Source organism: Panthera leo, chromosome E1, assembly GCF_018350215.1.
Source record: "Panthera leo isolate Ple1 chromosome E1, P.leo_Ple1_pat1.1, whole genome shotgun sequence".
NCBI classification, from domain to species: Eukaryota; Metazoa; Chordata; class Mammalia; order Carnivora; family Felidae; genus Panthera; species Panthera leo.
The window spans coordinates 9468967-9486743 of NC_056692.1; the positions used below are offsets into that span (position 1 = coordinate 9468967).

At 38.6% G+C, this 17777-nt stretch overlaps 1 protein-coding gene across 16 annotated transcripts in view; it reads left to right on the top strand.

Moving 5' to 3' along the window:
* The window catches only part of NCOR1 (nuclear receptor corepressor 1), a 159644-nt gene that overhangs the window by 19786 nt on the left and 122081 nt on the right, over positions 1 to 17777 (top strand). For all 16 annotated transcript variants that reach the window (XM_042917444.1, XM_042917443.1, XM_042917445.1 and 13 more), the window contains exons 2-3: positions 3024 to 3201; positions 13013 to 13149. In XM_042917444.1, coding sequence (XP_042773378.1) covers positions 3094 to 3201; positions 13013 to 13149 — 245 coding nt within the window. In that variant the 5' untranslated portion in view covers positions 3024 to 3093. The remainder of the gene's footprint in view (positions 1 to 3023; positions 3202 to 13012; positions 13150 to 17777) is intronic.

Below are 17777 nucleotides of genomic sequence, written 5' to 3' on the forward strand. Positions count from 1 at the left end.
TCCTAGAGTAGTGGAAGTCCTGGAGACAGAAACTAGAAGCGTGGTTGCCAGGGACTGAGGGGAGGAGAAATGGGGAGCTGGTGTTTAATGGATGTAGAGTTTCAGTTGGGGAAGATGAAAGTTCTGGAGACGGGTGGCGGTGAGAGTTGTACAACAGTGTGAATGTACATGATGCTACGCAGTCGTACACTTAAAAATGGCCAGAATGGTACATTTTACGTATATTCTCCTGCAGTAAAAACAAAAGAAATCCCATGCACTTTGCCCATCACTTGCTATCCCTCTGTCCCCGTCCTGCCATCCCTAAGCAGCCATTAATCTACTTTCTGTCATATAGATTTGCCTGTTCTGGACTCCAGTCTGAAAGGAATCACACAAAGTGTGGACTTTTATGATTGGCTTCTTTTACTTAGCACGATGTTTTCAGGGTTGGTCCAAGTTAGAGTGTGTTACAGTAGTTGATTCTTTTCTTGGTGGATTAATGTTCCCTGGTATGGATATACCTGATTTTATTCGTCCATTCGTCATTTGATGGATGGACATGACATTTGGGTTTTTTCCAAAGTTTGTATAGTTATTTTGGGACTTAACTTGAGCTCTGGCAATTCTAAGCAATAAAAACCTACTCCCATCTATATTAAGTAAAGGAGGCCTTATGTAAGACCATGTAGGTAGTTTAAGGGCAAAGGAAAGATGTACAATACTTTCTTACGGGGACTGACCCTGGAGCAAAGAGAGTCAGGAGCCAAGGCAATTGCTACTGTGTCTCCAGGGCCTGCAAGGTCTCTTGGCTCTCTTGTCTCTGCAAATCTACTCTAGTCTTTGTCGAGACTGGCCTTCTCTGCTCCCTCCCTAACTTCTCTGGCACATGCTTTGGCTCACCTTGACTCCTACTCTGGCCACTTTGCAACTCAGTTCCCTGCAGCTGACATTCTCAATTCCACATTCTTGGAGAGGGATCTAATTGGTACATCCCTTGTCCACTAGGGGAGTTCACTTGATATAAACATGGTGTCAAAATCTCACATTAACCAGGTTCAGAGTCTCTAGAGGCAGTGTATGCATGGATCTGGGTGTGGCTGGCCACTCTAGGTCACTAATGCTAGTCAATCTAAAGATGATTTAATTCTCTAGGTGAGTGGTCGTCAAACTTTTTGATCTCAAGATTCCTTTATACTCTTAAAGTTAACTTAGGGCTCCAAATAGCTTTTGCTTCTGTGGGTTATATATGTTGATATTTACCATATTAGATATTAAAATGGCCATTTTAAAGATACTAGTTCATGTAAAAATACTATAAACTCACCATATGCTAAGATAAGTAACATTAAATTTTTTTTTTTTTTTTTTTTTTACGTTTATTTATTTTTGAGAGACAGAGAGACAGAGCGTGAACAGGGAGGGGCAGAGAGAGAGGGAGACACAGAATCTGAAGCAGGCTCCAGGCTCTGAGCTTTCAGCAGAGAGCCCATGCGGGGCTTGGACCCATGAACCTTGAGATCATGACCAGAGCCGAAGTCGGAGGCTTAACCAACTGAGCCACCCAGGCGTCCCTAGATAAATAACATTTTTATGATAAGTAACTGTTTTCTGGAATAAAAACAAAATTTGATAAGAAGAGTGGCATTGTTTTACATTTTTGCAAACCTCTGATGTCTGGCTTAAAAAGATAGTTTTATTCTCATATCTGCTCTGCATTAAGTCTTGCAATTTTGTTTTGATTGAAGTTTATAAAGAAAAGCTAATCTCATGCAGTATTTGGGAAGAGAGAGGATTTTAATAGCCTTTTTATTTTATTTTTTTTAATGCTGAGTTTTGAGAGAGGAGAGAGAGAGCGAGAGAGAGAGCGAGAGAGCGCACAAGTGCACAAGCAGGGGAGAGGCAGAGAGAGGGGGACAGAGGATCCAAGCAAGCCCACGCTGACAGCAGCATGCTCGATGTGGGGTTCAAACTCAACGATCTGTGAGACCATGACCTGAGAAATCAAGAGTCAGACTCTTAACCAACTGAGCCACCCAGGCACCCCTTAATAGCCTTTTTAGATAATTGTAGATACTCTTTGATACCATACCCAAACCAGATAAGTGACAGTTTTTTTAAAGGTTCATTGCTGTGTAGAATCTGAAACCACATCAATGAACTTTTCATATTCTATCACGTTAAACATTTATTGGGTTGTCTTGTACTTTATTTGTAGTAAAATGTCTTGCACTTTAAATAAATATTGCACTCATGAATAATTTAGTCACATTCTATATTGGTCATTTGGAAAAATATTGATTCATTGAGTTATATAGACATTTCAGATGTTGACCTATTTTATTATGTAACATCTCAAAAACTCACACTTGTTACTATCACCGCCAGTCTTGCCAGAAAAGTCTTTAAATGTGGGGAAGCCGTCAAGCTCACGGAAGCAAGTACAAGTTTTTCCAAAATCCCAATTTTCATAAATGCTGGCAGTTGTTTTCCTGGAAGTGATGAGTTCACTGTGTTCTTCCTTGAATACTTTCTCATCCTCACTGTTGTCTTAGGCTGTTTTGCGGGCGGAATTATTTAATAAAGACAATATTTCCTCTGCACCAATGCTTACCTTGGAAATAATCTTGAATCTTTTTAACAATTGACTTTTCACAACGCCAACATTTACAACCATAGGTTTTTGTGTCTATAATATATAACATTTGATTCTCATTTATAAAAAAAAAAAAAAAAAAAAAAAAGGACATGTAGTGAGCATTTGCAATGTGCCAGGTTCCATGCTGAGATTTTATATACATTGTATTACTTTATATAGCTACTGATATTATTATTTGTGATATATTAATGCTTTTTTAAGTGTACAGGAAAAGACCCACTAATGTTTTTCAAACCTCAATAATTTCTATTATATTAAGTAAATACATGAGAGAAAGCTTTTACTGGTAATTGTGGTTTTATTTATATAGCTATAGTTATAATTTATTAGAAGTACACCTGGTGCTTTAGTTCTTATCAATTCTATTTTTTCCCATCTTGTTTAGGTGGTTTCCTAGAAACATGATTGTTTGTTGGACTTGATCTCACAGCCTGGTGAGGACTTCTTTACTGATAATGTCAAGTTCAGGTTATCCTCCCAACCAAGGAGCATTCAGCACAGAACAAAGTCGTTATCCTCCTCACTCTGTTCAGTACACGTTTCCCAGCACGCGTCACCAGCAGGTAAGGATCAACTACTATGTACTTGCCTAAGTAGAGGCGCGCGGGGGCGGGGGGGGGGTGTGTGTGTGTGTGTGTGTGTGTGTGTGTGTGTGTGTGTGTGTGCGTGCGCGCGCGCCCGCTGGCGCTTTCTTTCCTTTTCCTGTTTAATGCATTTGTTGGTCAGAAACCAAATGCGATTGTTATAACTGTATATTTTAAATGGCAAGAACCGTTCTCAAAGATGAGGAACCCAAGGTTGGGGATTAATTATCTTTGTCTTAGTCTGGCTTTATGCCAGATTGCAGCTAGTGACCATGTCTTTTGTTTTCTTTTTTCTTTTTTAAAAAAAAAATTTTTTTTATGTTTATTTAGTTTTTGAGAGAGAGAGAGAGAGAGAGAGAGAGACAGAGTGTGAATGGGGGAGGGGCAAAGAGAGAGGGAGACAGAATCGGAAGCAGGCTCCAGGCTCTGAGCTGTCAGCACAGAGCTAGATGCAGGGCTCAAACTCATGAACTGAGAGATCGTGACCTGAGCTGGAGTCAGATGCTTACCTGAGTGAGCCACCCAGGCGCGCCCCCCCCACCCCCATGTCTTTGTTTTCGTTTGTAGGAGTTGTTGTTAGAAAAATATCAGTTGTTGGGGCGCCTGGGTGGCGCAGTCGGTTAAGCGTCCGACTTCAGCCAGGTCACGATCTCGCGGTCCGTGAGTTCGAGCCCCGAGTCAGGCTCTGGGCTGACGGCTCGGAGCCTGGAGCCTGCTTCCGATTCTGTGTCTCCCTCTCTCTCTGCCCCTCCCCCGTTCATGCTCTGTCTCTCTTTGTCCCAAAAATTAAAAAAAAAAAAAAAAAAAAAGTTGAAAAAAAAAAGAAAAATATCAGTTGTTTAGGGTTTCCAGGTTAAGAAACCCTATTTTATTGCTACAAGTTCTGGTTTAGTATTAAGCTGGCCAGATAACTTGGCATCTCTTGAGCGATGGCCAGGATAGGGCCTGTACCTTCTTGAGAGGCTGACGGTAGGAAGATGAAAGAGTTTGTATGCTGATTCACTTGTGAAAAATAAAATATGAGAAGAAATTATTAGCTCAGAGCAGGCTGGGACAGGAACGTAAGGGTTGAAGAAAAAGAGGAAGGGAAGGGGTGAAATGGTCATCTCAGAGGAAAAGCAAATTTGGGGTGCCTGGGTGTGGCTCAGTTGGTTAAGCATCCAACTCTTGATTTCGGCTCAGGTCACGATCTCACTGTTAGCACGGAGCCAGCTTGGGATTAGCTCTCTCCTTCAAATCAATCAATCAATATATTTATTTATAAACATTTAATTTGATAAATATATATATATTTTTTCAAGCAGTCTTTTTTTTAAAGTTTACTTATTTTAAGAGAGAGAGAGAGCGTGAGCACACAAGCCGGGGAGGGGCAGAGAGAGGGAGACACAGAATCCTAAGTAGGCTCTAGGTTCCAAGCTGTCAGCATAGAGCTCGATGTGGGATTCAAACTCAAGAGCTGTGAGATCATGACCTGAGCTGAAGTCGGCCGCTTAACCAACTGAGCCACCCAGGTGCCTCTCAATTTTTAAATATTAAGTATGTTAGTTGCATATTTTTGTAGATGCCCTTAAAACATTTTTTTTTTTAATGTATTCATTTTGAGAGAGAGGGAGAGCTTCCGCATGAGTGGGGTAAGGGCAGAGAGAGGGGGAGGGAGAATCCCAAGCAGACTCCACACTGTCAGCTCAGAGCCCAATATGAGGCTCTGTTCCACAAACGGTGAGATTATGACTTGAGCTGAAATCAAGAGTTGGACACTCAACTGACTGAACCACGCAGGTGCCCCTGTAGATGTCCTTTTTCAGTTAAAGAAGTTGCTTTCTATTGCTAGATTGAGAGTTTTAATCCCCATTGGGTATTGAATTTTGGTTGCATTGTTTTCCCTCAACCCATAGTCTTTGTCTGAATACTGATTTCCTAGTTTGCTTCTTTTTTGTTTTTATTAAAAAAAAATTTTTTTTTTTTTAATGCTTATTTTTTGAGACAGAGAAAGGCAGAGTATGAGTGGGGGAGGGGCAGAGAGTGAGGGAGACACAGAATCTGAAACCGTCTCCAGGCTCCAGGCTGTCAGCACAGAGCCCGACGCGGGGCTTGAACTCATGATCTGTGAGATCATGACCTGAGCCGAAGTCGGATGCTTAACCGACTGAGCCACCCAGGTGCCCCTGTTTTTATTTTTTTTAAATCAACTTTAAGGTTTAATTGATACATAATACAATTTTCTTAGATGTATACATTTTGACAGATTCATACACCCATAAAACCACCACTAAAGTGAAGATGTATTTCTGTCACCCCATAAAGTTTCCCATGTGCCCCATCCAGATTAGTCCTTCTCCTGTACTTTCCACAAACTCAGCTCCTAGGAAACCACTGTTCTGCTTTTTGTCATAACAGATTATATTTGTTTTGAATTTTACATGAACTCTTTTATCTGTGGCTTCTTTTGCTTCCCATAATGTTTTTGAGATTTCTTCAAGTTCTGGTGCATCTGAGTAGTTAATTTCTGTTTATTGCTGCCTGTGGATATATCACAATTTGTTTATCTAGTTACCTATTCCAGTTTTGGCTATTATAAATAAAATTATTTAGAAAACATGTATCTTTGTGTTTTATCTAGATTATATAAAGTATTGCCTTATTTTCGTAACAGTATTGTTGGACAGCTTATCTTTATAATTTTTATCAAGTCCAATTTATTAATTTTTGTCTTTGATATTTCTTGCTTTTTAAGTGTTATATTTAAGAATTTTGCCAAACTCCAGATCACTAAGGTTTTCTCCTCTTAAGTTTTTATACTCCTGTTTTACATAGTCTGTCACCTATTTTGAATTAAATTTTGTTTATGGTGTGAGGTAATGGTTGAGGTTCTTGTTTATTCGCTTGTTCTAGAAACCATTTGTTGAAAAGATTTTTCTTGGGGCGCCTGGGTGGCTCATTCGGTCCAACTCTTGATTTTGGCTCAGGTCACGATCTCACCATTCCTGAGATGGAGCCTGGAGTTGGCTCTGAGCTGACAGGCAGAGCCTGCCTGCCTGAGATTCTCTCTCTCTCTCCCTCCCTCCCTCCCTCCCTCCCCCCCTCCCCCCCCTACTTGCATGCACTCTCTGTCTGTCTCTCAAAATAAATAAATAAACTTAAAAAAAACAACAACAAGTTTCTTCTTACTCCTCTGAATGGTTTTGGCACTTTCATTGAAAATCAGTTGGTCATATACGTGCAAGTGTATTTCTGGTCTCTCTGTACTGTTGATGTATTTTGTGTATCTTTATCTCACACCTATGTGATTTTCTGTGTAAACAAACATGTCTTTTTTTTTTTTCCTTAATGTTTATTATTTTTTGAGAGAGAAAGAGCAGGGGAGAGACAGAGAGAGGGAGAGAGAGAATCTTCAGCAGGCTCTGTATTGTCAGCACAGAGCCCGATGTGGGGCTTGAAGTTTTGAACCATGAGGTCATGACCTGACCTGAGATCAAGAGTTGGAGGCTTAACCAGTTGAGCCACCCAGGTGCCCCCAACATGTCGTCTTTTAATAAAGCTCTTCACACCGTCTTGATTATTATAACTTTATAGTAAAGTTGAAATTGAATAGTGATTCTTTTCTGAATTACTGTTCTGAATATTTTAATTCTTGCCATTTCTATATACATTTTATTAATTTTTATTTTTTATTTTTGAAATGTTTATTTATGTTGAGAGAGAGAGAGAGAGAGAGAGAGAGAGAGAGAGCGCACATGTGTGTGCTTGCACATAATTGGGGGAGGGGCAGAGAGGGAGAGAAAATCCCAAGCAGGCTCCGTGCCGTCAGCGCAGAGCCTGACTCAGGGCTCAGACTCACAAACCAGGACATCATGACCTAAGCTGAGATCAAGAGTTGGAGGCTTAACCGATTGAGCCACCCTGGTGCCCCTCTGTATACATTGTAGTGGATTTTTTTTTTTTAAGTTTATTTATTTTGAGAGCGTACATTTTCGAAGCACCTTGCGAGTTTCTACAGAAACGCTTGCTGGGTTTTCTGTTTAAAAATTTTTTTTTTAGTTTATTTATTTATTTTGAGAGAGGTTGAGCAAGTAGGGGGGAGGCAGAGAAAGAGGGAGATAGAGAATCCCATGCAGGCTCCTTGCTGGCCGCTCCAGAGTCCACTGCAGGGATCAAACTCACGAGCCGGGAGATCATGACCTGAGCTGAAACCAAGAGTCGGATGTTTTACCGAATGAGCCACCCAGGCACCCCTCTAGGGTTTTGATTAGATTTGTATTGAGTCTAGAGATAAATTTGGGAGAGAACTGACATCTCAACCACTTTGATTTTTCTGGTCCATGAACATGATATAATTCTCCATCTATTTAGGTCTTCATTAATTTTTCTCGGTAATGTTTTGTAGTTTTCAGTGCATAGGTCATGTACATCTGTTGTCACATTTGTTCCTAAATATTTCATACTTTTGATGCATTTGTAAATATATTGCTTTTTTGAATTTAGTTTTCAGTTCATTGCTACCATGTATATTTGACCCTGTATCCTGCAACCTTACTTGTTACTTCTAGCTGCTTTTTAATAGATTTCATAAGATTTACTATGTAGATGATCCTGTAATCTGAGAGTAGACAGTTTTGCTTGTACCTTTGGATGCTTTTCTCTTTCTTTCTTATTATACTGGCTTTAATTGCTAGTACAGTGTTGAATAGAAGAGGTGAGAGTAAATATCCTTGACTTATTTCTGATCTTAAGAGGAAGGCACTCAGTCTTTCACCATTAGGGATGTTGTTAGCAGCTGGTAGCTACACTTATCTTGGGGAGCATTGATTGGGTAATGTCTAGAATTGTCAAATCAATATGTGTACACCTGAAACTAACATAACATTATATGCTGATTATACTTCAATGAAAAGCTTGGGAAGTGTTCCCTCTCCCTGTATTTTCTTAGGATTAGTATTTTTTCTTCCTAAGAAATTTGATAGAATTTATCACCGAAGTCATCAGGGCCTAGAATTTTCTTTGTGGGGAGAATTGAAATTATGCATTCAATTTCTTTAATAGTTATAATTCACATTCTTTATTTCTTGTTGAGTCAGTTTGGGTAAGTTTTGTTGTTCAATATATTCAATTATATTAAGATGTCATAATATTCCTGTTATCTTTTCAGTGTCTTTGAGATCTGTTGTGATGTCATTCCTCATGTTGATAAGTATTTTTCCCTACTTTTTTTTCTTTATTAGTCTATCCTTGAGGTTTCTCAATTTAATCGATTCTTTTCTGAGAATAACTAACTTTGGTTTCATCCATTTTTACTGTTTTTTTTTTTTCTATTTTCTTGATTTCTCCTCATTATTTTGTTCCTTCTCTAACTGCCCACATATATAACATTTCTGGCATCTTTCACTTCTTTGTATATATTCAGTTTCCTTTTGATGCTATTTTCTTTTTGTCTAAAGAAGGTCATTTCTCTTAGCGCGTGTCTTTTGGCAGTGAACTCTCAACTTTTATTTATTTGAAAACGTTTATTTCAGTTTTATTTATTTTATCTTACTTTAATTTTTTTAGAGAGCATGAGTGTGTGTGAATGGGGGAGGAGGGCAGGGGGAGAGAAAGAAAATGTTAGACAGTCTCCATGCTCAGCACGGAGTCTGCCACAGGGCTTGATCCCACGACCCTGTGATCATAACCTCAGTGGAAATCAGGAGTAGAGTCTGAAGCTCAACTGACTGAGCCATCCAGGTGTCCCTCAACTTTATTTTTAAAGACTATTTTTACTGGATACAGAATTCTAAGTTGACAGTTCTGGTTTTTTTCTTTTGTTTAAAAAAATTTTTTTTTTAATATTTATTTTTGAGAGGGAGAGACAGAATGTGAGCAGGGGAGGGGCAGAGAGAGAGGGAGACGCAGAATCTGAAGCAGGCTCCAGGCTCTGAGCTATCAGCATAGAGTGCAACGTGGGGCTTGAACTCACAAACTGTGAGATCGTGACCTGAGCCAAAGTTGGACGTTTAACCAACTGAGCCACCCAGGTGCCCCTCTTTTCTTTTTCTTAATGTTTATTTATTTTTGAGAGAGACAGAGTGCCAGTGAGGGAAGGACAGAGAGAGAGGGAGACAGAGGATCCAAGGCAGGCTCCGCGCTGAGAGCAGAGAGCCCCATGCGGGGCTCCAACTCCTGAGTTGTGAGATCATGGCCTGAGCTGAAGTCAGATGCTTAACCGACTGAGCCAGGCACCCTGACCGTTATTTTCTTTTAGCACTTTAATAGATGCCATTTGTTGTGTTCTGGCTTATGTGGTTTTCTGACCTTCGGTCATTCTTATCTTTATATACAAGTATTGACAGTCACTGAACTTCATGCTTCTGTGGATTTATAATTTTCATAAAATTTGGCAGTTTTCAGCCATTATTTCTTCAGATACATTTTTTTTTGTGTACTTTCCCCCTAGTTTTGTTCTGAAACACAAATGACTTGTGTTTTGTATTATCCTACAGGTCACTGGACCTCTATTCATTTTATTTTATTTTATTTTATTTTATTTTATTTTATTTTATTTTATTTTATTTTATTTTATTTATTTATTTATTTTTATCAGTTTGCTTAGTTTTATGATGACTTCATGTTCAGTGGTTTTTTGTTTTTTTTTTTTTTTTCTTCTTCTTCTGGGGTTCCAGCTAAGCGTTAATTTCATCCAGTGAGATTTTCGTTACAGACATTGGATTTTTCATTTTTGAATGGAATATGAACATTGTGAAGTGTATACACTTTATGAGTGGCTTTTGTTGTATTCCTTTAAAGAAAGTTGAATGCCTTCTGGTGTCCAGTTAAATTACTTTTTGAAGTTTATTTTTAAACTCTTTAAGGGCAAGTCGAGAGTAGTCTTTATTCTAGGTCTTACTCGTCCTGGGATATCTAGTGATCATTTCATGTATTCATTGAAGTTTCTTCCCTTTGGCTGGAGGAAACTCGAATGAGTTCTGGCCCCACGTGTGCTCTGGGAAGTGTGTGTTTTATAGTTTCTCCTGTTTATTCTAAGAACAACCAGAGTTGTTTGAGACTGGTCTATGTTCTCCCCTGTGCCTTTACAGATTGGAATTCATCCAAAGACTTAGGAGGACCCAGATTCACATTTCAGAAAGTCTTTCTCTGTTTAACTGTCTTCTCATAGAAAGTCTCCAGAAATCCTGTCCACATGGCTTTACCAAACTAGTATGGTTGCTTCTTCAGTGAACAAGATTACAGAACACTGTTTGGGTTCCCTTCCCAGGGACACAATTTGGAAATTGCCTTTAGGCAGAAAAGTCTGGAGTACTGTAGGACTTAACCTCATTTGTGTGATTTTTCTCAGAGATTGAGTCCTGTGCAGTCTGTTTTCTGATGTCTGAGAATAGTCACTGTATTTTGCCCACTTTTTTGGCTGTTTACTATGGGAATGTAATTCTGGACAGTAACCTGCTCATAGCTGGAATCTAAGTGCACTGTTTTAGTTTACTCCTTACTCTTACTTTGTCCTGCTGGATACATCCTTTAGAAATTCTTTCAGAGAGAGGCTGTGGTTGGTAAATTTTCCGAGTTCTTGAATTCTGAAAAGTTTGTAGTCCTAAAATTTGAGAGGGTGTGGTTATTGAATTTGTAGGTTCTGAGTTATTTTCCTTTGAACTTGGAATATGTTGTTTGTCTGTTTCCTTCTATACAGTGTTGCTGATGAGAAACCTGTTTTTATTATGATCCTTGTTACTTTGTAGGAAACCTTTTTTTAAGGACCTTATGATATCTAGTAAAATTTTCTCTTTATTCTCACTTTTCTGAAATTTTTGATGTGTCCATCCAGTGTGATGGATTAATTTTTACAATATGTCCAGCTTTTCTCTTAAGCCCTTTTTAATCCGAAGGCTTTGTCTTTTTAACTTCTGAGAAATGCTGTCCTTTTATTTCCTAGAATATTGCCTCTCACCGGTAGATACTGAATGTTGAGCTTTTTACTCTAGCTGCCATTTTTAACTTCTCTAATTTCTATATCTTTATATGCTATATCTATATATGCTTCACTGTTGTCTGAGAGAATTTCTCTGTTCTGTCTTCACTTTAATTTGCTCTTCACCTGTTCTATTAATTCTACTGATCAACCTTTTAATTTCTTTGATTGCTATTTGAGGATATCATTTATACTTTCGTGTGTTTTGTAGTTGTACTCAGTCTTTTATCTATTTCTTTGTAAATTCTTTTCTGAGTGAGTTTTGGTTCTTTTTAAATTTTTTATTTTTTTTAAATGTTTATTTTTGAGAGAGATTGCGCGGGTATTAAGTGGGAGAGGGGCAGAGAGAGAGAGAGAGAGAGAGAGAGAGAGACAGAGGATCTGAAGCAGGCTCTTTGCTGACAGCATAGTTCACGGCTCGAACTCATGAACCATGAGATCATGACCTGAGCCGAAGTCAGGTGCTTAACTGACCGAGCCACCCAGATGCCCTGGTGCTTTTTTTTTTTTAAGTGGCTTTGACTTTTTTTCAGTGTTTATAGTGTTTCTTGGTTATGTTTTCAACTTTGTATCCGATATTTTTTCTTAGACTGTATGAATTATGTTTTACTATTATCTGTTTATAGCAAAGGGCTCTAGGCCTCTTATTTATTCCATGTTTCAGTATGGGCAGCTCAATTTTATGTTTATGATTAAAAATTTTTGTTGACATATAATTCATATAACATAAAACCATTTTAAAGTATATAATATCTTTTAGTATATTCACAAATGTTGGGCATCCATTACTGTTACCTAATTCCAGAACTTGGAATGAAATGAAACCTATACCTCATAGTAGTTAATCCCAATTCCCCCCTTCCCTCCATCCCCTGGCAACCACTAATCTACTTTCTGTCTCTATTGATTTGTTTCTTACAGACATTTTATATAAACAGAATCACAAAATATGTGCCCTTTTATGTCTGTTTGTATTTAACATAGTATTATGTTTTCTAGGTTCATCTAGGTTGTAGCGTATATCGTTAGTACTTCAGTCTTTTTTATGATTGAATAATATCCCACAGTATAGATATACCACATTTTGTTGATCCATTCATGAGTCACTGGGCATTTGGATTCCTTCTGGTTTTTGGCTGTTGTGAATAACACTACTTTGAAAATTTGTGTACAAAGTTTTGTGTATGGACATATACCTTGTGTATATACCTAGGAGTGGAATTCCTGGGTTATTTGGCATTTCTGGGTATAAATGCCTGTTTATGATTGTTAGCATTAACGGACTACTTTTGAAAAGAAGGTTTTGTTTTTTCAACAAAGAGTCAAAAGTAGGAAAATAAACATAAAAGCACCCACCTAGAATGATGGAGAGTGTTACTCTTACCTAGCAGATTGAATCTCTGGACTTAGGTCTCTTCGTTTGTAAATTTTCATGGATTTAACCGAATGGCTTTTGTGGCCCTGCTAGCTTACTGATTTTGAATTTAATTTGGAATGATTTTTAAGATTTCATATTGAACACATGAGTTTGAGATCTTACTATTTGAGTAATCTGGAGTGGGAGTTACTTATAATGCATGTTCCAGTAGAATGAGGGAAATGTAGACTGAACACAAAATTTCATTTTGAATTCTTCTGAACGATACTCGGTTAAAATGTTGATGGTTAGGTTTAAGAGGAAAAATTAGATCAGTGAAGGACTGAAATCATCATTGCTGCTTCTTTCCACACTTAGCAGCCTGTCACTGCCTCTGTGTATTGATTGATACTTGGTTTAATTTCACGATGCTTTTCAATTTTTGGCTAATAATTAATTTATGATTATTTCCCTATTAGGAATTTGCAGTCCCTGATTATCGTTCTTCTCATCTTGAAGTCAGCCAGGCGTCACAGCTCTTGCAGCAGCAGCAGCAGCAACAGCAGCTTCGCAGACGACCTTCCTTGCTCTCAGAATTTCACCCAGGTTCTGACAGGTAATGGGGTTCTTTTGTGTTTCCATCTAGGATGCACCTTCTGTGGTGTGTGTATACTCACTTCATAAGTGTGCCATTAAATTTAACGTTACTTTTCCTCGATAATTTTATTAACCAAGCTGCGAGTGGTCACTTATTTATATATTGGGCTCTTTTATATCTGATGATCTTTTGGAGTAGTTATCATAATAGTTAAAAGAAAAACTCCTCAAACTTGTTTCCAGAGTTCACAGTTGGTGCTGTGTAGTGGGAAGTCTGGTGGACTAGGTTTGCATTCTGGTCAGCTTATGGCCTTGGTCATATGTGTAAACTGGTGTTTTCGGTTTCGGCGGCATTTTAGAAGCACCTTGGTTTTTAAACTTGATGCCCACGCCCCATCTCAGAATTATTAAATCCGTTCCTGTGATTGGGCCCAGGCGTTCATGTGGGTCTAGAGTTTCCCAGGTCATTCTCATTTGCAACGAGGGTTGCAAATTCCTGATTTAGATTCTTTAAGCCTTAGTTTTCTCACCTGTAATAATGAGACTAGTAATGAGATTGTCCTCAAAGGATAGTCTGGGATCAGGTGATGTTGGCCTGTTCACGGAAGGCTCTCACTTTCGCAGTGTCCCTTACCATCTCTGCTCTCTTGTGCCATTTTCACTCTTAATCTAAAGTATAATAACTACTTTTTATTAAATTGCCTTTCTGCCTTTCTTGTTTTAGCAATTTTGTAAAGAACCTGATTTCCTATTATAAAGATATGTTTACTGTTTAGGTTTTAAGATGATAAAAGGAGTGAAATTATTTGGCTGCGTTTAAAATTGTTATAAAATATGTTCCTTGGTGAAGGTTGTGGAGGGAATTCAGACCACTCTCCTCCGTCATATCTAGCAAATACATAAAAATAGCTTTTCGAAAAGTGGCTAGAACCCACCCTGTATAAAGCAGGAAAGGCATACAGCCACTGCCATAAACTTGGGAAAATGGCATTTAAGGAAGGAATTAGAGGAATCTTGCACCTAGTTCCTACTTCTCCTCTCAAAGAAGCAGTGTTGAAGAAAGAAGGAGGGTCAATAAAATCCTAAGATTTCTCGGAAATACTCCCTAATTTGAGAAAATGTGAATAGTTAGGGTGTAGTGGTAGTGAACTGTTTGCTTGGGAACTCCTCTTGCGCCATCTCGCAGGAGGGGCGGGCACGGTGTGCCATTTTCCAAAGTGATGAGCTGAAGCCCTCAGGACTGGTTTACGCATCTGGCTTGTAGGGCGGGCCAGGATCCTCGAGAAAGGCAACATAGCCCCAACCAAGTTTTCTTCTCCTTTGCCCCATTTCCCTATTCCCTCAGCTATAGAAAAGCATGTAGAAAGCCAACGCCAGTCCCCTGTCTGCAGACAAATGCCAAGCAAAGTGGATGAGCAAGGAAAAGGCACGCATACCATTTTATAGCGAAGACAAAGTCTGGGTAGGGCTGCATGTGACATCCCTAAGCAGGAGGGTAATGAAGCCATGGACAGGGCAAAGGTATTCCTGGAAGAGAAAATTAAAGAAGGCAATACAGAGTGTCAAAAACAAAGCGCCCGGTGTGTAAGAAGACAAAACAATGAAGAAATTGCCCCCTAAGTGCTATACACTGTAGGCGAACTTAAAACCTTTTAAAAAGAAGATATTTGACAACAGTACAAGACAACCCAATTAGATAAAATGAAAGATTGGACATTCCAGCTCCCCCAGGCCCGCCATTATAAATTCAGTATATAAAATATAAAAAAGCAAGGAATAAAACAGCTGTGGCTAAAAGTTAGACCTTTGTCACGTGAGAAAGTCCAGAGACAATCAGAGTGGATACAGAAGAAAAGAATAGAATTAAAGCAATTATAAAGCGGTTGATAAATTCAAACCATCCAAAATTTCATGAGAATGTGTGTTTCTGAGGTGGAAAACCTGTCAAGGAAAGGAAGTAATAATTGATAATTTTAAAGTGAAGGAAGAACTCTGTAGATGGATAGGGCATATTTTGCTCCAAGGATAATTACACAGAATGATCAGTATCAGGACAGAACTTGGGTCATTTATCACGGTTCAAGGGTAAGTAAAAGAATCAGGAATTCAGGAAGCAAAAGAAATCCTTGACAGGGAAGAACAAGTCTGGCTTCAAGCAACTACAGGATAGAAGATAGGGGAGCAGTAGCTACAAAGTTCGGAGGAAAAGAAATGAGATCCAAGAATATTATGTACCACTCAAGTTTAAGAATAAAAGCAACAGGCGGACAGTCTTAGACTGAAAACTTAAACTTCTTGGAAGAATTTTAGGTGATAGAATCCAGCCAAAGAATGGAAGCCATGGTAAAAGGACTGTAGTAAGCCACACACCGTTTTAAGTAAAAAGCCCATGTGAGACATCTGGACGAATTATGGTTCCATAACTGAACGTCAATAGCAAATTTTGACAAAGTAATAGTAACGTAACTACAGGATCTAGAGGTGTTGTAGGTATTGGGAGACGTTTAAAGGTACGCACTTGACGATTGTGTCTGGAGTAATCTGATACTTCTAAAATGGAAATGTTAGGCTTATAAAAAAAAAAAAATCCCATCTTAATGCTTTTCATAGTTTTCCCCTTATCCTTTAGCAATAATCTTTTAGGAATGAATTTCTTGTGGTAAAGGAGCAATTCCTTCCAATTTAAGCTTTATTTCATTTTTTTTTCTCCTAATACCTATATAAAAACAAACCAAATATTCTTCACTTAAAGTTTTATTTTTGCCTGTATATCCATTTACCCATATGTAAAAATAAAGTGATGTCTGGGTACAGGATTCACCCAGTTTTAGCATTGTTTCCATGTGGTGGGGTTTGGGGCAATTTGCTGCTTAGTTTTATTATGTGTTCCTGGAATTTTTTTGGTTAGTGAATGTCTATCATTTTATAAACCATACTCTTAAAATATGAGTCATTTCTGGGCAAAATGTCATCAGTCGTATTTTCTAGATTTCATTGGAAAAATTAGTCCACATAATTAGAGTATTTGGATATTTAGATAAAAAATTGCAGAACAGCTTAAGGTAGTTTCAGATATTATAAAAGATTCACCAAAATTCAGATCATTGGTTTTCCCTTGAGCAACAAAAGAAGAAGCCAAATCATGCTTCTACATTTGAAAATTTAGGCGAACTAAATTTCCATAGCTAGGAAAAAATAAAATCTACTGATGTAATCCTACATGTGTTTTGAATAGCTATGAACTTTATGACATGTTCCCCCTGACGAGAGTTATCTTTTCCTTAAAATTAAAATGATAAGGTATAGGTATATTACAGTAAAAAGCCCATTTAAAAACTTTAATTTGTTTTAAAGGTATTTAAAAATGGTACTAAGAGGTCAAGGAAGTCCGTGAGATGTAAGAACTTTTAAGTTTAAGAGTGTACACAGATTTTTTAGTATGAAAATCTGATGTTTGTTTTTTTATATGCCTCATTTGTCCAGTCATCAATTGATAAATATTTGAGTTTTCACTTTTTGATTGTTATGAGTAATGCTGCTAGGAGCACTCATGCACAAGTTTTTATGTGACCATGAATTTTCCTTTCTCTTGGGAATATGCCCAGGAGTGGAATTGCTGTATCATATGGTAGTTCTCTGTTTGTTTGCCGTTTGAGAAATTACTAGACTGTTTCCAAAGTGGCTATACCTTTCCACGGGTGTTAGTTTTTAAAAGGCAAATATGTTCACTTAAGATGGAGATTTCATGCTTAACTCCACCAGGACTCCAATATAAAACTGTATTTGTTTTCACAAAGATTTTCATACGGTTCACTTAAAATTTTTTGAAGTTTTGAATGTGAAATTAGATATTTACCTGTTTATCCATGAATAGTTTTGCTCTTGTAAAAAGGATGGGCAAACTGAAATGGGAAATAGCCTGATGTCTTGATGGCAAGAGAGCTGTGTATACTCGATGTCTGTCCTAATTGTCCTGTGTACCGGTGGCCGTATGCTCTCCTCCAGTGCTAGGTGTACTGTACCTTCTGGCTTTGGGAAATGTCACAGGCAGATTCACTAGAGGTAACATGTAATACTTGGAAGTTAACTTTTGTAGGTGGAGGGGACAACCGAGGACCGAAATCCAGCTCGGGCAGTCTGCCAGGTCCTGTGTACCAGAGGGTTGCCTTTGCTTATGCAGGTTGCACACACAGTTTTCTTGCAGGCCGGCAGTGGCCCTCATTCTAAGTGCTGCGTTGAGGGGCGTGGCCTTTAACTGGCGCTGGATGCTTGTGTCTGACAGATTACCTCTGGCTGCTGTGTGGAGGGTGGATTTGAGGTGGATAGACTGGAGGCAGAGAGAACATGGAGAGTGTGAGCCTGAGATAGGACAGTGAAACAGACAAGACAGGCTGGAGTAAGTTAGGAGGGAAGGCTGCCAAGTCCTCGCAATTGGCAAAGATGAGGGAGGAGACCTGGATGAATCCTGGCTTTCCAGCTTATGGCTGTTGGTTCCGTGGCTGTGACAGTGTGATAGAGATTAAGGAAAGAGCAACGAAGGTGAGACAACTCGAGTTTGGTGCAAATTAAGCTTGAGGTACCTGTGACACATCCAGCTGGAGATGTATCTTGCATGCGCAGGGGCCGATCTGGGTTTAAAGGTCCAGA